Source organism: Schistocerca piceifrons, chromosome 3, assembly GCF_021461385.2.
Source record: "Schistocerca piceifrons isolate TAMUIC-IGC-003096 chromosome 3, iqSchPice1.1, whole genome shotgun sequence".
NCBI lineage: Eukaryota > Metazoa > Arthropoda > Insecta > Orthoptera > Acrididae > Schistocerca > Schistocerca piceifrons.
Window position 1 is genome coordinate 621615171 of NC_060140.1, and position 24713 is coordinate 621639883.

The window sequence follows — 24713 nt, forward strand, 5'->3', positions numbered from 1 at the left end:
CTGGATTCTACCCCCAGTCAGTCATATAATTTCTTTCTGTCTTTTATCTCTTATTTTACCTCTGGCAATGATATGTATGTGAAAAATAGCAAGTTGCACTATAGTTGGGAGTCTACAGTAAACTATTGTTCCTCCTATAACTGGGCAGGTAAATCACTTTGAAAGTCACAGGAAGGCAGAAACATACCACCTCAAATACAACAATACCTCGTAAAGCAGTATAGTATTCAAACAAAATTTTTGGTTGAGGACATCTGAGTTGTATCATTTCATTTATGGAATTGATGTTGTAATCAGTTACTATTTTGAGCTTTTAGTGAAGTAATCTACTAGATGACAGAATTGGTCTATAGGAAATGTTCAGTTGTTGCTAATCTTGTAGTGCTATAAGTTGAAATAAAAGTAATACTAAATTCTGGTAAGTCTACCCAGTTGACCTCAAGATTACACACTTCATCTGGAAAAAGGGGGGGGGGGTACTATTCATTTCTAATTTTGTAGTTATATCTGACTGATGAAGTATGCAAGAACTCCTATATAACTTACGCTATATGCTGCTTTGAAACTTGTGATTTTATTGAACTCATTGTATGAAAACCTTTGAAAGCTATTTTCTATTTAGATAAATCACTTTAACATTCTCTCATATGTGTAAAAATATAGTGGTTGATTACTCCTATAATTCCCATTATTTGAGCTTAGCAGTTTGTTGAGTATGTGCTTTCAGTTTTGTCTATAGTTGTATATATGCTATTGCTTAGAAGGTTCTTTGGTTATTCCGTTTTTTGTGATTGGATATGATTTATCATCCCCCATTAGTACTTAAAGTTCTCATTATGTTTTATGATTTCATATGTCTCACTGATAATTTTCTGGAAGATTTGGAGCCTACCCCTAAGCATATTATGACCTTTTGGTTTCTGAATTTAACTAACATATTGATTTTGATGAATAATTTGTTTTTATAAAAAAGAAAGAACAGTAATTAATTCTCAGTCTCTATGAAATACTCATTAACATTTTGTTATCAGTTTAATGTGATTGAAATATAATATGAATAAATAAAAATTGTACTCACCAAATGCCAGCTGGAGAATACACATAAAAGATGTGGAAACATGCAACGTTTTGGAGCCAGTGGCTCCTTGTTCTGACAGAAGGGTTGTAGGAAAAGAAAGAGGAGTTAATGAGAAGGACTGGTGAAGCTTAGGAAATGGGAAGAGTTATGGAAATGTCAACTAGAACCTCTGATCAGAGAGGACTTGTTGGACAGCATGAAAAACATTGAAAATATGATAAAAAGTTAAAAAGTATCAGAAGTTCGTTAATATTTTTGCCAGCAATGAAAGCAAATTACTTGTAATTGTTGATAATTGGAATAAATTTGCTCTGAAAAATTTTTTTAAACACAAAGAGAACTGTGTAACAATTTTGCAACTGCCCTAGACCCAGTTTTGTAAGTTGTCTGAGGTTCCTGGTGTAACATTTGAAAAAGTGAATTGGGTTTACACCACATTTTTTACAGAAACTGTAGTTTTGTGCTCTTGCTAACAATAGCTTTTCATAATGTAGAAGGAGGCCAATGTCAACAGAATCAGAAAGTGTCTGAAGAGAGTTTGTGTGATATCACCCAACCATAAAGTCATTTTAAGCATTGAGTGGAATTAACCTCCTTTTTCTCCATAGTGCAGACAGAAATAACACACTCAGGATGGAATATAAGAGTGCAGTGTAGTGTAAAATAATAAAATACAGAATCAGTGTGCAATACATGTTTTACCAGTATGTACCAAGCAAAGTTGAGGGATGAGAAAGACCCCTGTGGTTCAGTAACCATGAACAAAGAGAGATCCATCACAAATTTAACCGGAGTCAAAGCATAACTGAAAAACATAAGCTGAACATAAAAAATATGAGCTTAAGGAGATCAATGCAAGAAGCTTTCCATTCATTTGCACATAAAATTTTGCAGTTTTTGTTTTACTTAAATGGATAGAAACCATACATTCAGTTTCTTAGTGCTATACTGTCTCCAAAATGCAAGATGATAGGAGGGTGAAATACTGAATTTGGTGTTCTAAAATTATTTTACTATTTTATATCATAATATGGTTACTCCTTTCACTCAACACACAAGTTCTAAAATGGAAGATATTGAGGTATGTGATTATGGAACAGAAAGTCAGCTAAAATCACTAAACTGTGGCAAGGCATCTGAGCTGTATAAGATACCTACAGGATTCTACAGGTTTTGTGCTAAAAAAACTTGCTACTTTCCTAACAGGACTTTATCATAGATTGTTGCAACAAAGTCGACTACCAAGTATTTGGCAACACAACTCATTCCGATTTCCAAGAAGGGTCTTTGGACTGATGTACATAATTATATAAGCTCAATTTGCTGAACCCTGTCTGTTTTAGAATTATGGAAGGAGTTTCATGGTCATGCATTATGATGTTTTTGGAGAACAGAAATCCCCTTTATAAAAATCAACATGGATTCCACAAAAAGAAGGCTTTCAGATTTAATCTCAGTATCTGATTGCCCTTGAGAGCCGGGGTGCCATAGATAGGGCTGCCCGTGCTGATGCTGTGTTCCTCTACTTTAAGAAGGCATCCATTGCAGTTCCACACTGTCATTTAGTGAACAAATTAAGAGCTTACTAAATGTAGGAGTGGATTTGTGACTTGCTTCAGGACTACCTACCAGATATAATGGGCTGAATTTGTCTAATGGAAAGATGATTTCAGGAGTAGCCTACTTCGTCCATAGTGATGTAAAGTGGAATGATCATATAAAACTAATTGCAGGAAAATAAGATACCAGGCTGAGATTTGCTAGAGGAATCATATGGAAATTTAATTCATCCACTAAAGAAGTGGCTTACAGAACACTTCTTGAATATCCATGTTTTTGCAAGGGATTGTTTAATGAGCATTATGGGGATGCTCAGTGAACTCCAGTAGGAGACACAAGAAGAGGGGTGTTGTGCACCACAGGTAGTCATTCCACCCATGCATCAGTCACAAATGTATCAGGGAAGGGGAGGTTCCTTAATAGTGGTACCAGAAGAACTCTCCACCACACACTGTAAGTGATTGTACAGTGCAATGTAAATATAGATCTGGACACATCAAAACAAAATTTGTGTTTTAAATGACAAGGATGTGAATAACAAGGTGACACATATTTAATTTCCCAGTCAGATGTTGTACAAGTAGATCTTAAAATGTACAGAATGTTTATTAAAGTGTAGAAATAAAATTATTAGCAGCATTGTTGTTTTATATTCCATTCTCATTATGTTTATGTATGTGTATATGCAGCTTACTATCCAGGCCAAAAAAGCAGCTGAAGAGGCTTCAAAATCCGTCCAAGAAGCATCTAAGACAGCTCTGGAAGCCAGTAAGACTGCAGCTGGTGTCAGCAAGAATACATTTGAGGATTTGACATACGTTGGAAAGAGTACCTTGGGTGATCTAACAAAAAGTGCCAAACAGGCTGCAGCAAAGAAAGGATTTATTAAGGTAACTTTTTCATCTGGTAATCAACATGTATACACTGTAAATCAGGGCAGTCAACCTTTTTTACCTACTGTCCACTTTTGTATCTCTCTTAGTAGTAAAATTTTCTAACTGCCCACTAGTTCCACAATAATAATGTTTTATAAAGTACCATAGTGATGTATCTTTATAAAGTTTATAAAACTAGAGTTACAGCAAGTTAAGAATTTACCAAATAGTTTATGACAAGATTGTAAGAAAACCTAATGAAAATGTTTTTAAAACTTCTACCACCATCTGTCAACTGTGAAAGCTGGAACACCCACTAATGGGCACTAGGTGACCTGGTTGGCTACCACTGGTGTAAATTATAAAAGACTATTATCTTTTTGCAATTGAAATGTAGTACACTCATCTTTAGACTTGTGACACTGTCTTGTTTATATCAGACTTCTTACAAATTCATAAGCTTACATTCTATGTGTCAAGCTCTTCTGTGTCTAAATGGTTGAAAACAATTCTTCTGGCTGGTTGTGCAGTTTTCATTTTTAATTTATACTTTATAAATGAGTCAAGATTTTTTTAAAGGTCATTAGTATTTTGACTGTTTTGATGCTGGCCGCCCTTATTCCTATTGTGTTCATCTCTATGTGTAACTGCTCACAAAACATACACTAAAATCTTTTTTGCATATTCTAGTCTTTACCTGCCTCTGCCTTTTTCCTCCATGGTTGTCCTTTCTGGTACCAAGTTAAGCATTCCTTGATGCCATTGCAAGAACACCTAACCACACCATTAACTGGTCCCTTCATCACTCCTTTCCTCATCTGCTCTTTGTAGTATTTCTTTATCTCATACTTCATCTTCCCTCTTAATTTTTAACATACTTCAGTAGTACCACATTTAAATGTTTCCAGTCTCTTTTTCTCTGGATCCCCAACACTATACATCTTACTTCCATACAATGATGTGCTATAAATGAACACTTTCAGTGACTTACTCCTTGTTTCCATATCAACAGGCCTCTTTTTCTATTTAAGCTTTCTTCATTTGTGTCAGTCTACCACTGGTTCTTCCTTGTTTTTGTGGCCACCCTGCCTAATATTGTTGCCCAGGTAAGTGAACTATTACACTAATGTGTCATTCCATATTTTTTATGTTAGCTTGTTGTTATTCTTCTTTTTACTACTCTTATCATCTCCATGCTTTGTTTATCCTTGAACCATGTTGTGTGCTAGGCATGCTGCCAATTTCTTTCAACACATCAACCAGTTCTTATCCACCTTTGCCCATAAGAGCTATGTTGTCTGCGAATCCAAACATTTGATTCTGCTCCTGTTACACACAAGATAAGAATTAATTTATTTTGTTTCTTTGCTTTTGTCCGTAATGACTATGTTGTCTAAGAATCTTGCACACAAGATATGAATTAATTTACCTTGTCTGTTCATTACATATATAATGTTATGTACACACATCAAAAAAAGTTTTGCATCACCCCAGTTCCCAGAACTCCTGAAGATAGTTGTTGACTTTGGATATTGTATCACAGACACAGTCCCTTTGACTGTTCAGAGATGTCACTAAACCTGCCCAAAGATGTAAACAAACATGCATGAGCAGTGCCTATTAGGTGGAGGGGGTCTGACAGCCAGTCATTTCCAGTCATTCCACCAGGAAGGAGGTACACGGCTCGTGTTGTCTGTAGTTCAACCATACCACGATTCGATAGCGTCAGCATTGTTACTTTGTGCCAGGAAGGGCTCTCAACAAGGGAAGTGTCCAAGCATCTTAGAGTGAACCAAAGCGATGTTGTTCAGACATGGAGGAGATACAGAGAGATAGGAACTGTCGATGACATGCCTTGCTCAGCCCGCCCAAGGGCTACTACTGCTGTGGATGACCACTACATACAGATTATGGCTCAGAGGAACCCTGACTGCAACACCACCATGTTGAATAATGCTTTTGATGTAGCCACAGGACGTCATGTTATGACTCAAACTGTACGCAATAGGCTACATGATGCACAACTTCACTCCCGACGTCCATGGCGAGGTCCATCTTTGCAACCACGACACCATGCAGTGTGGTACAGATAGGCCCAACAGCATGCCAAATGGACTGCTTAGGATTGGCATCATGTTCTCTTCACTGATTAGTGTTGCATATGCCTTCAACCAGAGAATCGTCGGAGAAGAGTTTGGAGACAACCCGGTATGGCTGAACGCCTTAGACACACTGTCCAGTGAGTGCAGCGAGGTGGAGGTTCCCTGCTGTTTTGGGGTGGCATTATGTGGAGCCAACGTACACCGCTGGTGATCGTGGAAGGCGCTGTAACGACTGTATGATACGTGAATGCCATCCTCTTACCGATAGTGCAACCGTATGGGCAGCATAGTGACAAGGTATTCGTCTTCATGGACGACAATTCGCACCCCCATCATGCACATCTTGTGAATGACTTCCTTCAGGATAACGACATCACTCAACTAGAGTGGCCAGCATGTTCTCCAGACAAGAACCCTATCAAACATGCCTGGTATAGATTGAAAAGGCCTGTTTATGCACGATGTGACTCACCAACCACTCTGAGGGATCTATGCCAAATCACCATTGAGGAATGGGACAATCTGGACCAACAGTGCCTTGATGAACTTGTGGATAGTATGCCACAATGAATACAGGCATGCATCAATGCAAGAGGATGAGCTACAGGGTGTTAGAGGTACTGGTGTGTATAGCAATCTGGACCACCACCTCTGTTGGTCTCACTGTTGGTGGTACAACATGCCATGTGTGGTTTTCATGAGCAATAAAAAGGTCAGAAATGATGTTTATGTTGATCTCTATTCCAATTTTCTGTACAGCTTCTGGAACTCTTGGAACAGAGGTGATGCAAAACATTTTTTGATGTGTGTACAATATTATGGAAAGAGAGATTGTTACTGGTCATATAATGGAGATGTTGAGTCACAGACAGGCACAATAAAAAGATTACTAAACGTGTAAACTTTTAGCCAGAAGGCCTTTTTAAGGGGGTAGTGACAGGGTGGGGGAAAGGAGGAGGCTGGGGTTGGGAGGGGCAGGGATAGCATGGTGGGAACAGCTGACAGTGAAGTGCTGCAGGTTGTGTGGCGGGCAGAGAGCAGTGGGGTGGGGGGTGGGGTGGGGGGGGGGGGGGGGGGGGAAGTAGCGGAGAAGGACAGAAATAGAGAGAAATAAATAAATAAAAAACGACTGAGTGTGGTGTTGGAATGATGGCTGTGTAATGCTGGAATGGGAACATGGTAGGGGTTGGATGGGTGAGGACAGTGACTAATGAAGGTAGAGGCCAGGAGTGTTGCGGGAATGTAGGATGTATTGCACAGAAAGTTTCCATCTGCAAAATTCAGAAAAGCTGGTGTTGGTGGGAAGGATCCATATGGCACAGGCTGTGAAGCAGTCATTGGAGTGAAGGATATCATGTTTGGTAACATGTTCAGTAACAGGGTGGTCCACTTGTTTCTTGGCCACAGTTTTTCAGTGGCCATTCATGCAGACAGACAGCTTGTTGGTTGTCATACCCACATAGAATGCAGCACAATGGTTGCAACATACCTTGTAGATCACATGACTGGTTTCACACGTAGCCCTGCCTTTGATGGGATAGGTAATTTTAGTGACTGGACTGGAGTATGTGGTGGTGGGAGTATGTATGTCTTGCATCTAGGTCTATTACATGGGTATGAGCCTTAGGGTAAGTGATTGGGAGCAAGGGTTGTGTAAGAATGGATGAGTATATTGTGTAGTTTTGGTGGATGGTGGAATACCACTGTGGGAGGGGTGGGAAGGATAGTGGGCAGGACATTTCTCATTTCAGGGTGCGACAAGAGGTAGTCGAAACCCTGGTGGAAAATGTAATTCAGTTGCTCAGGCCTGGGTGGTACTGAGTTATGAGGGGAATGGTCATCTGTGGCCAGATGGTGGGGCTTTGGAAGGTGGTGGGAGAATGGAAAGATAAGGCACAGGAGATTTGTTTTTGTACAAGGATGGGAGGATAATTATAGTCAGTGCAGGCTTCAGTGTGACCCTCGGTGTATTTCGAGAGGGACTGCTCTTCACTGCAGAAGCGACATCATGGGTGGCTAGGCTGTATGGAACGGACTTCTTGGTATGGAATGGGTGGCAGCTGTTGAAGTGGAGGTATTGCTGGTGGTTAGTAGGTTTGATATGGACGAAGGTACTGATGTAGCCATCTTCGAGCCAGAGGTCAACATCCAGGAAGGTGGCTCATTGGGTTGAGTAGGACCAGGTGAAGCAAATGGGGGAGAAGTTGTTGAGGTTCTGGAGGAATGTGGATAGGGTGTCCTCACCTTCAATCCAGGTAGGAAATATGTCATCACTGAACTGGATATTTAGGAAGGATTCCTTTACATCCCTTTGCTCTTCTTTTGAAGCCTCCACTCCACTATTTTGAAAATGATTGAGTAGGTGCAGTGGATGGTCGAAGTTTGGACATGCTCACTCTGTCTTCATGTGAGTTTGCGCCCATGTCCATTTAGTGCTGAGTCTGGGACCTCAGTGCTCTTATAGAGACCATACTCTCTTCCATAGGCAATAGCATTATGGTCCCTTTAATATTTTTCATTTTATAACCTCCACCTCATTTCTTTTTGAATGACCCTATTATATAAAACTGGATGACGGGTTAAATATTTATGATAGTAACAGATGTACAAGATGTTATGCATATGGGCTCATGTTAATTTATAGTTTGTGATATGTGTGAGGGGACTATGAATTATGGTTCCATGGGGGGTGATCACTGTGGGCCAAAATAAAGGATTCTCATTTAGGCTCTCCCATGGATATGTACATTCTGTGTAAAAGATAGGAAGATCACAGTACAAGAGGCAAAGATTTGTACCCATCAGGTAGAAATTTAGACAGTGAAAATTGAATTAGAGGAGATAAGGGAGGAAAAAGGAAATTGGGATGTGGGAAAAGGTAACAGGAAAGGGATGAAGGTGGAGTAGTTTGCATAGTTCTGTAATTGTTTAACTAAAGAACATATATTGCCTCCTGCTGCTTTTTAAAGAATAGGAGCCTCATTCAGCTCTAGAACAAAACAGAGCACAACAGACCATTAATAAGAATTTAAGAGACAGATCAGAAACTAAGCTAAGTAGAAAAATATATTGCTTCCTGCTGCTTTTTAAAGAAGAGGAGCCTCATTCAGCTTTAGAACAAAACAGAGCACAACAGACCATTAATAAGAATTTATGAGACAGATCAGAAACTAAGCTAAGTAGAAAAAAGACCTTTCTTCTGAGTATCAGTCATGGGAGCAGTAGGGCAGCACACGTAGGAAAAAATTGTGATCATGCTACCAGATCACAAGCATTGTAAAACCTAGTGCTAGCCTTAGCCAGATAATGCAGGATATTAAGGCACTGACTTGGTGTCTGAGTGAAGAAGAGCTGGCTATAACCTGACCAAGAATAGAGAATACAGTACCAGGAGTGACCTGGAGAGGCTAGGTGCAGTAAAATCATGTACAAGTGTGGATTCTGCAATAAATGATAAATCTGGGAAAAATTTGGGAAAAGCTGGGAATTTTTTTTAGAATTCTTGGAATTTTTCACTTCTTTTGTTTTCTGTTAGTTTTTTGTAATTTTTATCATTAAGAACTGATACTCTAACAAAGAATGTTACTTCAGCCCGATATTGGAAAATAACACTGAAGCAGTAAAACATAAATGAGAGCAGCATAATACCAAAATAAAACTTTAGTTGCAAAGAAAATGTGCCATTTGCAACAACAAAACACAGTACACAAACATCTGCTGAGAGCAAAATATGTCAAAGGCTTTGGAATGAAGACTATGCAGTATTTTGTAACAACAAACTGCTTTTGATGAGCATGATATTGCAGCTGTTTACATTTCTAACATGTTGCAGGGAAGTATTGTGAATGATGTATTGAGAAGCACTATTTTCAAAGTAAATTTCCTTTCACAGAAGATGAACTATGTTACTTGTGAGAGTGTGTGATATATTTCTTAAATCACAGACTGCTTGAATCTCAGTCAAAACTTAACACTTTGAGGACCAAATGCTTAGAAATATTTTGGGCCCAGAAGACTAGCCATTTATGCCATTATTTAAAATTTTAGTGGCACTTTTTTGTTTGTTATATCATAAAGGTACCACACACTAAGAGCCATGGTTAGTTTTTCATATTTTTTTAGTTCTTTCATAGCGTACAAATTATGCAAAAACAATGGGAAAAATGTATAATTATCCTTCAGAAAAAATTGCAAGGTCAGTTTTTAAAGTAATTTCACATGTAATTGGCTTTTCTATGGAAAAATTGAAGTGCTGTATAGAACATTTATCCAGTCAGATAATCAACAAAATGTTTGGTGCACAGTAGTGAAAATTATAACTGTGCTTGTCAGAAATATTCAGCTGGTACAATTTAAGCTGTACTCTTAGGATCTGCTTAACCAAACCCTCGTAAAAAAATAGCAGAAAAATTTGATGACTAATATTATATGTGAAAGCTTAGGTTTTTGTTGAACCTATACTGTACGTATATTAATTTAAACCATTAACTTTTCCTATTTGTGCACTTACTTACTTTACTTTCTGTGTCTGGGTAAGAACATCTAAATTCTCTTCTTCTAAAACTCTGCAGCTTTAATTAACTTGTCATTGCACAAAAATAAATCTTCCGCTGTGCAAACAATCTCCATCCTTGGGCAAATAAGCAAATGTTTAACTGTCTGTGTTTCTCTACATACACTCTGGTCATCTTCAAAGTACCCTCACTTGACCATATTTACTTTGCATTTTGCAACTCATGTTCCCAATTTATTCGCTGCTCTGCATGTACTATACTGTAGTTGCTGCTCTCAGGTTTGTATTTTGTAGGGGGTCCAACCATAAAGAAGGGCAGTGGGTCTCAGGTCAGCTTTCTAGCAGTACTGTCGTGGAATAAAGCTCTTTCTAGACTTAAGACAAGTTGGAACTATTTGGTGGCTGTACATCAAGTGCCATGCATCAATTTGCTGCTTTTTCTTCTCTGTTTCACTGTCTACTTTATGTCTGATATTCATGTGTTCACACTACTGAACAGTGATGTTGCTATTGACTGAGTACATCTCACCCTATGCCATGAATATCTGCTGTCATTGGCTACTGAGATCACGTGACTTGAGCTGTGACTGCCTAACAAAAGCACAGCACTATCTTGATTTCAATGCTTTGGAAGCTACTGTGCTATATTTGGTGGAATTTGTGTTTCTTCTTCTGTAATATGAAAATATGCAATGAAGATGCTGCTGTGTTTCAAAGATCTTTGCAAAACACGTTGTTTTTTTGCTGTGTTTCTTTTCCTACAGTGCCTGGAAGTTCTATGCAGGTGTATAAAGCCTTTACCATACAAAAGACTGATTATTTTTACAGCTCTGAGGAAAATATATTGTGACTTTGCACTGAAGAAAATGTACTTTCACCTGGGCTATCTTCTCTGAACTTTTTAAGTAGCGCATCATCTTGTTTGGCATTGGTGTTGATCTCCACTCTTCAACAAACGCTCTCAGCGGAGTGAATCTTCTTTGGTTTGAACCATGATTTGGTCATAAGTAAAGAGTGATCAGTATCATCATCAGCATTGTGATATGCACAGGATTAAGGATGTGATGTTGGTCGCATCTTCTGAATATCTGCTGTCATTGGCTACTGGGATCACGTGACATGAGCTATGACTAGCTAACAAAAGCACAGCAATCTGATGCCAATGGCCCGAATGTGTGTGTTTCCATGTTACTTTGTGCACGGCTCTGTTCCGGAAGGAAGTGTTAGTGATGCAGAGCAAAAGAGAGGTGCAATGTTTCAACAGTTGCTGCCCATTCTTGTTCATATTTTCAGTGCCATGTGGGTCAATGCAGTCAGGCCGCTTGTTCCATGTATTCCCAATCCTTTCATTGAAGTCTCCCAGTAACATGAGGTTATCTGATCCACAAACATTCTTCAAACATTTCCTTAGATCTTTGTCTTCAGGTGGCACTTTAATAGTGGGAGCATATGCTGAGATTAATATGACGGGGCCCGATGTCCTTAATCTGAAAGTTGTTAATCATTCAGAAATAGATTTTGGTTATTCACGGCACCTAAGCAGACTGTTTTATTCTGCAATGCCAACCAACTCCATGCTCATATTTGTCTCCAATTTCTCTCCATTTCCAGAAAAAGATGTAATTATCTTCACACAGGCTGCCTTTCTCTGAGAGATGAGTTTCCTGTAATGCAGCCACTCAGTGCAAAAATCCAGCAGTTCTCTTTCAATAATGGCTGTTTTTCTGACTGCAGGGGCAGTATCTGTAGGAGTGTCATGTCTGGGTAATATAGACATTCCAGGTGTCAAATTGTGTTATTGAATTATTGGTTTTATTCATATGAGCTACTTTATTATGTTTTTTTTCCAGATGTCTCAATAACCAACCTAGTATCAAACACTGCAAGATGCTTGCTGCTCCATACACCCATATAACTACAAGGTGGGGAATGGACTAGTACCTTACTAACTGAGAGGTGGCCTAGTTTGAGGCAGGTGCTAAATAGTTAATTAGCCACAATGGACAATCCCACTGATGAGAGTTATCCTGGTGCATGCACACACATCCCTCAGCGCAGGGCTTAAAACCAGCAACAGTGAATCCCCATTATGTTGTCTACACCTTTGCAGGAGCAAGTGGAGTATCCTCTCCATAGGCACTGCATCACCTGGGACTTATTTAAAAACCATGAACTTGCCCAGCATTCATGACTTTCTCTCAACCCAAACAAAGGTTTCCACAGGAGTGATGGATCACTAAGTGTGAAGTTGAGTGGGTTGCAGAAGTTTCCAACTTGTTCAGGTTGAAACGTGCTATTGCCGTGGTACTCTGGATCCGTTGTCTTTTTCACTAAGCATATGCACCATACTGAAGCCCTCCTGCACCACTGCAGCTGCCATTGGGGAGTTCACGCACAACCTTATTCTGCAATGCCAACCAACTCCATGCTCATATTTGTCTCCAATTTCTCTCCATTTCCAGAAAAAGATGTAATTATCTTCACACAGGCTGCCTTTCTCTGAGAGATGAGTTTCCTGTAATGCAGCCACTCAGTGCAAAAATCCAGCAGTTCTCTTTCAATAATGGCTGTTTTTCTGACTGCAGGGGCAGTATCTGTAGGAGTGTCATGTCTGGGTAATATAGACATTCCAGGTGTCAAATTGTGTTATTGAATTATTGGTTTTATTCATATGAGCTACTTTATTATGTTTTTTTTCCAGATGTCTCAATAACCAACCTAGTATCAAACACTGCAAGATGCTTGCTGCTCCATACACCCATATAACTACAAGGTGGGGAATGGACTAGTACCTTACTAACTGAGAGGTGGCCTAGTTTGAGGCAGGTGCTAAATAGTTAATTAGCCACAATGGACAATCCCACTGATGAGAGTTATCCTGGTGCATGCACACACATCCCTCAGCGCAGGGCTTAAAACCAGCAACAGTGAATCCCCATTATGTTGTCTACACCTTTGCAGGAGCAAGTGGAGTATCCTCTCCATAGGCACTGCATCACCTGGGACTTATTTAAAAACCATGAACTTGCCCAGCATTCATGACTTTCTCTCAACCCAAACAAAGGTTTCCACAGGAGTGATGGATCACTAAGTGTGAAGTTGAGTGGGTTGCAGAAGTTTCCAACTTGTTCAGGTTGAAACGTGCTATTGCCGTGGTACTCTGGATCCGTTGTCTTTTTCACTAAGCATATGCACCATACTGAAGCCCTCCTGCACCACTGCAGCTGCCATTGGGGAGTTCACGCACAACCTTAGGTTAGGGTCGTGCATCCAAGCCTGTAGAAATGGGGTGAGAGAGTTAGGAAACTGAAAGTCACCCTCAGGTCTCGAAACCTAATTCTGTGGGGTTGAAAAAAAAAAAAAAAAAAAAAAGAGTTGGCCAAGGGAGGCTGACAGGAAAGAAAACAGGAGGGGTCTGACACAAGTAGGTGGAAGTAATCTTAGACTCAGCTTGGGGCCCCACGAATGCCACCCGCAAACTTCTAGATGATGTCATCTTCCCCTCATCAGTTTGCCTATAGTCTAGCCCATTAACAGATGCAAATTCTGACCCAAATTTCTCAAGCTGTTGGTTTTGTTTTTCTAATATTGTATATAGTTGAACATGCAATATCAAATCCAATCATAATAATGTTTCACTTCTCACCTTTCTCACGTCTTCTAATGACGTCCAGTTTTTAGTGGATTGTGAACGTCAAATGTTAGCATTTTACTGTTGTAGGCATACTTTTGCTCCGTTTGGAAAACATATTCACAGTATGTACAAAAATTTTACTGTGCTATAGGCTATTTGATAGTCATACATTGAAATGCCAAAGCAACTGGTACAGGCATGCGTAATCAAATACAGAGATATATAAACAGGCAGAATACAGGACTGTGGTCGGCAATGCCTATATGAGACAACAAGTGTCTGGTGCAGCTGTTAGATCAGTTACCGCAGCTACAATGGCAGGTTATCAAGATTTAAGTGAGTCTGAACTTGATGTTATAGTCGACGCATGAGGAATGGGACACAGCATCTCTGAGATAGCAATGAAGTGTGGATTTCCCATATGACCATTTCATGAGTGTACCGTGAATATCAGGAACCTAGTAAAACATCAAATCTCTGACATTACTGCGACCAGAAAAAGATCCTGGAAGAATGAGACCAATAACAACTGAATAGATTCCTTCAACATGACAGAAGTGCAACTCCTTGGTAAACTGCTGCATATTTCAATGCTGGGCCATCAACAAGTGTCAGCATCTCAACCATTCAACAAAACATCATCAATATGGGCTTTCAGAGCTGAAGGTCCACTTGTGTACCCTTGATGAGTGCATGACACAAAGTTTTACGCCTTACCTGGGTCCATTGACATTGACATTGGACTGTTGATGATTGGAAACATGTTGCCTGGTCAGACGAGCCTCGTTTCAAATTGTATGGAGCTGATGGACATATATGGGTGTTGAGACAGCCTCGTGAATCCATGTACCCTGCTTGTCAGCAGGGGTTTGCTCAAGCTGGTGGAGGCTCTGTGATGGTGTGGGGCATGTGCCGTTGGAGTAGTACGGTCTCTGATACATCTAGATATGACTCTGTCAGGTGACATGTACATAAGCATCCTGTCTGATCACCTGCATCAATTCATGTCCATTGTGCATTCCAACAGACTTGGACATTTCCAGCAGGACAATGCGATACCCCACACGTCCAGAACTGCTACAGAGTGGCCCTAGGAACACCCTTCTGAGTTTAAACACTTCCACTGGCCAGTTAACTCCCCAGACATGAACATTATGGAGCATACCTGGGATGCCTTGCAGTGTGCAATTCAGAGGAGATCACCACCCCTTCATACTTTTACGGGTTTATGGACAGCCCTCCAGGATTCATTGTGTCAGTTCCCTCCAACTACTTTAGACATTAGTCAAGTTCATGCCACATAGGGTTCTGGCACTTTTGCATGCTCACACAGCCCTACATGATATTAGGCAGGTGTACCAGTTTCTTTGGCTCTTCAGTGTATAAGTAGCTGAATATTGATGCAATACACTGACTTTATCAAAAAAACTATGAAATTAAATCTCACAACACTGATAAAAATGTAGAGTAGTGTAAATTTAGGTCTACTGAATGAAGAAGTGTTGATACCAACTAGAAGCTAACAGGTTTGTCTTGGCGAGAATACATTCATTGAGGCAGACAATAGTTACTGATGAGATGCCACACGAGTGGTTCTGACGTTTCTTAAAGATGTCAGATTGTGCTGTCAACTGTGCCAAAGAAAATTTCCTGATGCATCATAGACTGCCATGTCTGCCAGATTATATCGAGTGTCAGGTAGTCACGGTCTTAGTGTAGTTTTCCTGTCTGAGCACCACAGAATTACAGGAATGTTAAACACAGAGGACTGTAAAGCTGCAGCCCAGTTTTTGAAGGAAAAATATGAAGAAAGAAGTAGTTGTCATGTGTGTAAAACAGTACAGATATATTGACATCAGTAGTATCTGTGTATATCAGCAATTTAAAGCCTGTGCTTGTGAATTGTTGTTACTGGAATAGTAATTTCTATTTGTTACAGTGAACAGATCCTGACTGGAAAACTTTCAGATATTATTACTGGAAACTGAGTTAACAGTCAAAAGAAAACAAATGATAGTCTTTGGGGATTTTAATATTAATTTTCTGAGAGATTCAAATAAAAAGAACAACTTGGAAATATTACGTAATGCTCATAATGTGTTTTGCAGTTAATTTTCTCACCAGCATTGCATAGGAAAGCAGTACGCTAGTAAACACATGTCTGTAGGTGATGACCCAGTAGTGAATAGTCTTTTAGACCCTGAAGCATGACTGGCTACAATAAACAACTAATTTGATTAAAATGAAATAGGATCATGGAAATGGAGTAATTAATGAACAGACAACAGAAAGTTTCAAGGCAGCCTTACAGGAAGCTGACTGGAATGATGTGCCATATATCAGTCCCAAATTAATATATTTATTAATGGATTTCAGTCAGCTAAGTATGGCACTACTAAGACATCAACTATGTTCTAGGTTGCATAAGGGATAAAAATATCATGTGCAAGGAAATGAATTTTTATGGAATGGCAAGGACAAAAAGAAAAGTAGAACTGATTTTGTGTTATAAGAAATACTATGCTGTTTTAAAGAAAGTGATGAAAAATTGAAAAAGCTCAAAATAATGTCTGAAAACAGTAATTCAGATAATAAAATGTAAATCTAATTGGGCAATACTGGAAAGAAAAACTGGGAAATCAGTTAAGAGAAGTATGGTGTTTGTTATTAAAGGAAACAGCCAAATGATAAATGATGGCAGTCAGATAGACAACATGTTTAATAATTACTTCTTCAAAATAGCTCTGAAGATTGGCATGGATAGTTCAAGAGATAAAGAAATTGAATATATACAAGAAGCAATGCCTCATACACTGAGGTAAATTACAATTACTCTATTCTCTGCCAAAGAAATTAAGAGTGTAATTAACTCCCTGAAAATTAAAAACTCCCATGGAATTGCTAATGTCTCAGGTTTATTACTAAAATTTTGTTCACTTATATGGAATGTTTTCAGTCACATATTCAACACATAAGTGTCATGGAAGATGTTTCAAGACAGACTGAAAGGTATTGGTGTCTGCTCCATTTGGAAGAATGGTAGCAAGACTGATATTAAAAATTACTGACCATTGTTGCTACTTGTCTCTTCAAAGGTACAGGAAAAATTGTGTATGCAAAAACCACAATACGAGGGAGAACCCAAAAATAACCTGTATTTCTTTGTAGAAAGCATTTACTTTATTGTTTTTCAAATCAACATTAATCATCTGTAAAGTGCTGTTATTAGCATTAATTCACTTGTCCTGATGTTCATGCCAGTGTTGGAGGCGCCTTTTTAATTCATCCTCTTTGATGTCGGCTAGCACCTTTGTGACGTGTTATACATCTTAAGTATCAGCAAAACACTTAACTTCCAAGTCTCTTTTCATTGTTGGGAACAGGAAGAAGTCTGTGGGTGCTAAATCTGGCAAATAGTGCTCATAGGTCAAGGTAGTTGTGTTTATTGAGGCCAAAAACTGGTGAACACTGAGAGCTGTGTACACGAGAATATCATAGTGATGCAGTAACTGCTTACCAGACTTCCACACAGCTGGATGTTTTTGCTCTAGACTTCTGTGCAGCCATTTTATAACCTCCAAATAGAATGGCTGATTTAATATGTGATTTTGAGCGACAAATTCCGAGTGCAAGATCCCTTAGATGGGGGTGGGGGCTGCTGAACTGTTTTTGGATTAGGTGAGCCAGCTGACTTCCATTGAGGTGACTCTTTTTAACTTTCTGGATGATACCTATAGCACTATGACTTGTTGCCTATTTTGTGATATGCTTGAACACGACGATCCCTTTGATCTCCGGTGACAAGTGTCAGCATGAACTTATCTGCCCCTCTTTGCATCCTCAATCCACAGTCAAAATACACTGAACTGAGTTCCAGGACAACCTGGATAAGTCGTCAAGTTGGTTAATTGTCCTGCATCAATCTTTGTTGATCAGATCAAGGATTTTTCTGATGTTGTCCTCACTTTGAGCAGTTGAAGAGTGAGCAGAATGGGACTGATCTTCACTGGCTACTTTTCCTTTTTAAACCAGGAAAACTGTGCATACACTTGAGTTTTACTAAGAGCATGTTCTTTGTAAGCTGTTTGCATCATTTTACTGATGTTGTCTTCACTTTGAGCAGTTGAAGGGTGAGCAGAATGGGACTGGTCTTCACTGGCTATTGCTCCGTTTTTAAACCAGGAAAACCACATGTATACTTGAGTTTTACTAAGAGCATGTTCTTTTTAAGCTGTTTGCATCATCACAACAGTTTTCGCAAAATTTTACTGCTGCACATTGTTCATAAGAAGTAGCCATTTTCTTATGTCACTTCTGCACTTTACACATACTCACAGAACTGGCAGAGAAACCACACTAGTCACATTTTGGTGATGCCTCCTGGTGGAATTACCTAGGAGAGGTCCTGCAACAGCCCTCTTGTGGCACAACCTGCTGTTACAAGTACACAGTGCACAGCATTACAATTCTGATTATTTTAGGGTCCTCCCTCATATTATTAGTCAGTCTCAACTAGGAATTCAAAAGTGTCTCTTCACAGTACATGCAATTTTTCAACTCACAAATCAGATGATGTGGAACTGAAATGACAAAATATTGACAATTGGTATATTCTTTGACTTGTTTAAAGCATTTGACTGTGTAATTTACAGCAGATAAGTTGAAATATTATGACATCAGAGTTACTGTTAGTAGCTGGATTTCATCCTATCGAACTAAAAGGATTCAGAGTGTTGTGTTAAGAAACTCGAGGAGTGTACACAATAAAACAGTTTCTTCAGAATTTGAATAATCACTTTGTGTGTATCACAGGGATAGACATTGGATCTGCTTTTCTTTTTGTTACATGTACATGATTTTACATCGTATAGTCAAGAAACAGAAAAAGTTGCTTTTATTGATGATGCAAGTATTACAATGAAATCTAATCAAGTCTAAGTGACTAACTTCAGCAGGTGAAATGTAAATAATTTTTTTTAAAATTATTGAGTGGATCTGTGCAAACAGACTATCACTGAATTTATATAGAACTCAATACATGCAATTCAGTACTGTGTAAGTCCTGAACACACCATTAGAATTAATACATGGGGGTGTATCAGTATATGAAGTATATGTTTTAAACAGTGGAAAATATTTTAACATTATTGTCAAATATATATTTTAAATTTATGAGTAGTTGTATTAGTAAGAACCTGAACTAGAAGTCACATGTTTCAGATCTTAAACATCTAAGCTCTGCAACTTGTACAGTTCATATGTCAGAAAGTTGAATTATTTTTCCTGTTTTCTTTCACTGGTATCTTATGGCAACATATTTTTGGGTAAATTAGCAATGAAGAAAAAAAATTATGTTGGACAGAACTGTGTGTGGTAAGGATAATGTGTGTTGTTTACTCTAGAATCTCTTGTAGATAGCTTTGTAAACAGTTGGGCATACCGACAACAGCCCACAGTACATTTACTCTCTTATGCAGACCATTGACAACAATCAGTCACTGATTGGAAGCAAAATATTTTACAATGTATACAATATGTAAATTCAGATTATAAAACTGTTCCTAATAAGTTTATATCTTATTTCACTGCACAGGGATTTCTGTTTAGTTCAGATACTCCCTCTTATGACTACTCTGTAGGCCCCAGGCCACTATTAACCTTACTTGTGTTTTGCTACCTGTCTCATCAGATTGTCCCTCAATTCCTTGGATTTCCTTTGTCCATGTCCTCCAGAGCACTGAAGGTGTAGTCATGTAGACGAAAGCTAGGAAGCTAACTGCATTTCTTGTGTCTGTTGCCTGATCTTGCAGTTCAACCACAGTCCAGTCATCTGTCCTATTTCTAATCTTACTACTGCCAGCTGCAGCTTTCAAATGTTCTAATTCCACCTATGCTCCTGCTAAGTCAGCTTTGAGTTTTAAATCAGCTGCTGCTCCTCAAAATCTGTCGAATATAGTGTAACTACTCTAACACCATAGACCAGCTATATCTCCTTCCAAACAGATTGCTCCACAGCCTCCAACTTGGAAAAAGCATAGACAGTCTTCGCATTGTCAGCCATTTTCACAGCTCTGTAGCAGTTTGTAAATTTGTCCATTGTGCCAATATTTATTTAGCCAGGACATATTATTAAATAGCTCGTGGTCTTGCGGTAGCATTCCTGCTTCCCAAGCGCGGGGTCCCGGATTTGATTCCTGGGGGGGACTGGGATTTTTCCTGCCTCGAGATGACTAGGTGTTGTTGTGTCATCTAAATCATCATCATTCATCACCATTACAGCAGAGGAAGGCAATGGCAAACCACCTCCACTAGGACCTTGCCTAGTACGATGGTGCTGGTCTTGTGCATCGTCCCCTACGCTCCACAGAGTATGGGACATCATCATCATCATCATCATCATCATCATCTCATCACCTGCTCAACAAAAAGTTGTATTGCATGATATTTTGTTGTTATAGTTAATTTAAAATTACTGCTTATTATACATATTTTATATAAAACAGATCTAAGGCCCTAGTCTTGCTTGGTGAAATAAAGAAAATAGCTGAGGTACCAGATATGAACTGTATTGCAACAATTTCATATAACATACATTCACAGCCCAACCAACAACAGCAGCACCAACAGCAACAGCAGCAGCAGGGAAATATCCAGACAGCTACTGGACAGCCGGGAGGTGGTCCAAACAACTTATTGGTGCAGCCTGATCTAGGCCGCACTGCAGGCAGAGACTTCTTCTCCAATGTCAGTTCAGAGCTGAATGGCATTGCAGCCCAGACCTCCAGCATGTTCAGTGGATTCTTTGGTTTGTGCAAAATTTCTACTATATAAAATAAATCCAGAACATAACTAAATGCTAGAAAATGAAATACAAAAGTTACCAAAAATCGAAATCCTAAGGTAAATGAAATGCAGAATATATTAGAATGATTTTGACAGAAGTGTTAATGAATGATGCTGAGTAGTGAGCTTTTAAATTACAGAAATGTTTAGAACACATCAACCAACATAAAATGAAGAGTCACAACAAATTAAGTTTTAGATACTAGCTAGGAGGAGGGTCAAAATAGTCCTCATGGTAATGTATGTTTGTTGTGTAGACTATTTCTGTATGCACTTTCACATTTACTGTCAGCTCCATCATCCAGCCAATAGCAAGAAGGGATTCCCTTGATAAATAATATAGACAATCTCATGAACATTATTCTCTTTGATAATGCAATTCTTTTCACTGAGGCAGGTACAAGTAGCAAAGTAGCAGCATAAGATTGTGTAGAATAAGTTTTGAACTGATAACTGTTGCAGGGATATGAACTATATAACATGTAAATGGGTTGCAGACATACTTAAAATCTGAACAGGATGGTAATGAGTATAGGATGATTCATTTCAATACTTGAGATAAAAGTTACAGCCTTAGTGAAGAAAATGATAGATGTGTTTCAGGAAGGAATACTAATAAGATATACATCTACATCTTATGTTTGATATGACTTATTGGTTCCAGCTTAGAAAATATGCCAGAAGAAATAAACATTATGAACATTGTGAGGTCTGTGGCCTGTGCAAGAAAGTTTGTGCCTAGTTTGTCACTGTTTGTTCCAAGAGACAGTTTATGGTATTTGTTGTAATAATGTTTTTAACTTAAGTGTGCTTATTTATATTTAACTCTTCTGCTAAATCTGCTTGTTACAAGAAAACATTAACAATATTATTTGTTTCAGGATCAAAAAGCACTTCTAGTCCTAGAAGCAGTAGCCCTGGAACAGCAGCTGCCACTGTCACCAAGCCCAAAGAAAAGGCACAGCCATTTGGTCCTTTTCCTAAAGGTAAAATGTGATAAATCACTAAACTAGCATAAAATAGTGCTTTATCTAGTATCCTATGAAAATGTTTATTGATCTTGTTTTTGTCTGAATTTTTCTTATTCTCATAAAAGAATAAAATTAGCTTTTTTCTATCTCATAATAATATGTACTTCAAAATGTTCTAAGACTGTAAATTTTGTTGAAAAACTTTAATCTGGTTATATTTTTGACAAAAAAATAACTTTTGTAATTGTGTGCATATTATACCAGGTCATAAAAATGATGCATTTTCATGTCCTTGCATAAAATTGTTGTTATTCCTATACAGAATGGGTTACTTTGCCAAGTGTTTCACAGAGAAGGTCTACTTCTCTTGCTATGACAGAAAACCTTAATCACTTTGGTTCTTAAATGGAACTTATAATCCTTGTAGCATGAAATATCCAGAAGCTATAAGGGAATCAACAAGCACAGTTAAAGGTTATTTGTTTACTGTTCTGTGAAACAATGGAGCACCCACAATGTAACTGGATTGTGAATGCTATTGTTGAGCACAGGACAAGTTAGTTGCTGTTTGTAAGTGGTTGCAAATCACTCTGCTTCGAGCAATTTAAATCAATTGCAAGTGAATTACACATACCAGAGATAACAAAAGCACCTCAGCTACTATCCTGTCCTGTGGATATTTTCTCCCTTACAGGAAATATGGGATCTGTCATTACTCACTGACATATCAGTTACAGATACAGGGATCCTGTACAGCAAATACAGGGACCAAGCTGAACTCAGGGTATTATATCTGTCCCACTAACCAAAACTTTCATGGTCTTACCTCCTACAGAAACTAAAACTGAGACTAATTTCACAATTTGGAAGCCTACAGTAACGTATGTCATGGGGAAGCAAGTGCAAATAAGTAGGGATCTGTTAATCACTAGCAGTTGGATGGTACATTGAGGGATGGCAACCCTTAGGAAAATAGCAACAAGGGATAAGAAGGATCATCCAGTGCTCTCAGTATGTATGCCTGGAGGCATCATTCACCACATTGAAGAAACTGTTCTAGCAGCCTTTGAAGAAACAAAGTGGAACCAACTGCTGATTTTGATGTACATTGGGATGGACTACACCTGTTGTTGGGGATTGAGGTCATATTTGGATCTTTCCAGAGGCACTGACAGAGGAGATTCAGAAGATATTGTAGGATAGGCCAATAGGAAATGAGATGGTGTATTTGCAAAGTAGACAAAAAACTGAAATCAGCCAAGATTAAAATTGCAGCTATATGCTACATTGTTTTGGCAAGACTCAATGTTAATTATGCCCATAAACATATAGTTTCATCCTTCTGTGAAATACCATACCAACCCACAAGATGTCACCGAAAAGCGCAGGCAGCACCTCAGATTGCTGGTACATGTGTTCCACAATCATATTATCATCACTGGAGGAGACTTTAATCATCCAACAGTTGATTGAGATGATTCCATTTTATAAGTGATGGGCATGATAAGATATCCTGTGAAACAGTACTGAATGTCTTCTCTGAAATATACGTGGAATATATATTTTGGAATCACACTCACAATGGATATAAACTGGCAAAAAAGCAACACAAAGAAGAAGTTGTGCAACATACATGAAAGTTGGTAGGCACATTTCTACATCTGAAAGATGATGTCTATTCAGATTTTGCACTAGTCAAATAAGAGTGGCACTAATGCCACCACTGTGAGGATGCAAATGAGGTTTGCTTTAAATACAAGCTGTAACAGTTGTGAGTGTTAGTTACCTTTGAGATTGGATGTGGTGAGTTAATGTTAGTCATGAATGCCTTTAAGGCAGCAAAGTGTAATGGGGCTAAATGAAGCTGGATGTTTCTTCTGCGACACTGTGGAAAGACTTGGCAGGAATGTAGCCACTGTACAAGATTGCTGGGAGCAGTAGTCACAAGAATGTACGGTCACAAGAAGACAGGATCTGGACGACCATGTGGCACTGCAGAGAGGAAGGACCGTCATGTTTGGTGTATGGCTCTAGCACATCATACTGCACCTGCAACAGTAATTTGAGCAGCAGTTGGCACCGCAGTGATGCCACACATTGTTACAAATTGGTTATTTCAAGGACCAATCCATGCCAGGTGCCCTGTAGCATGCATTCCACTGACCACAAACCATTACTGTCTGTGACTTCAGTGGTGTCAAGAAAAAAAGAGAGCTCATTGGAGGGCAGGTTGATAGTCTGTTGTGTTTTCTGATGAAAGCTGCTTCTGCCTCAGTGACAGTGACAGCTGTATGTTGGTTAGGAGGAGGTCAGTTGAGTGCCTGCAACTAACCTGTCTGCATGCTAGGCACCCTATAGTGTGTTTAAAATCTGTTGCAAGTTTGATGTTTGCCTCACCACAGGAGACGTGATGCCGTTGCCCAGGTAATATCATTGGTGAACCAGTTTTCCCTATCACACTGACAGCAGTTCGGTTAGTAAAGCGACTTTGTTGCTGCACCATGGATAAGCAGTACCACATGATGTCACACATTAGAAGCATCAATATTCATTAGCTCTCATTTTAAAGTGGTATTTTCTGGCATTGAAGTATTCTGCTGTAGTCAGGTATTGTGAACAAATGTTTTGTGTTCATGTTGCCTTAATAATAACAGTGCAGCATGTCTGAACGTGAGATTCACAATAAAAGTGTTTCTACAAGAACACATTCTTGGCTGTGAAGATAATGTTTTGCTGCAAAATATTTGACTGAATTCGACCATAATAATGGACAATATGCCATACCACTCTGTTGTGATGGATAAAGCTCCAACAATGCATAGAGGAAAGTGGATATTTTGCTCTGGGTACAAAGAAATGTTCCATTGGATAAGGATGAACTTAGCTTATGTATGGTAGGGTTAATGGAACTTTTGTACAAGCCAAAGCTCCAAGCTCCCAAGTCAACAAACTGGCTAACGCTAAAGGGCACAGTTTAATAACAAGAAATTTATGCTCAGTGTCGTTGTAATGCTGACAAAAGAAGCCATTTCAAATGTTACACCCCAGGATTGGTTTCGAATTGTGAGCCATACTAAGAAGCTAGTTGAGGAGACATAGAATCATGAAGGATTGTGATGAGTTTTGAATAAGATGTA

At 38.9% G+C, this 24713-nt stretch overlaps 1 protein-coding gene across 1 annotated transcript in view; it reads left to right on the forward strand.

Moving 5' to 3' along the window:
• Nucleotides 1–24713, forward strand: part of LOC124788082 (MAP kinase-activating death domain protein) — a 593942-nt gene that overhangs the window by 241687 nt on the left and 327542 nt on the right. Inside the window, exons 20-22 of the mRNA XM_047255179.1 lie at nt 3328–3528; nt 20363–20567; nt 21487–21591. Of these exons, the coding sequence (XP_047111135.1) occupies nt 3328–3528; nt 20363–20567; nt 21487–21591 (511 nt within the window). The remainder of the gene's footprint in view (nt 1–3327; nt 3529–20362; nt 20568–21486; nt 21592–24713) is intronic.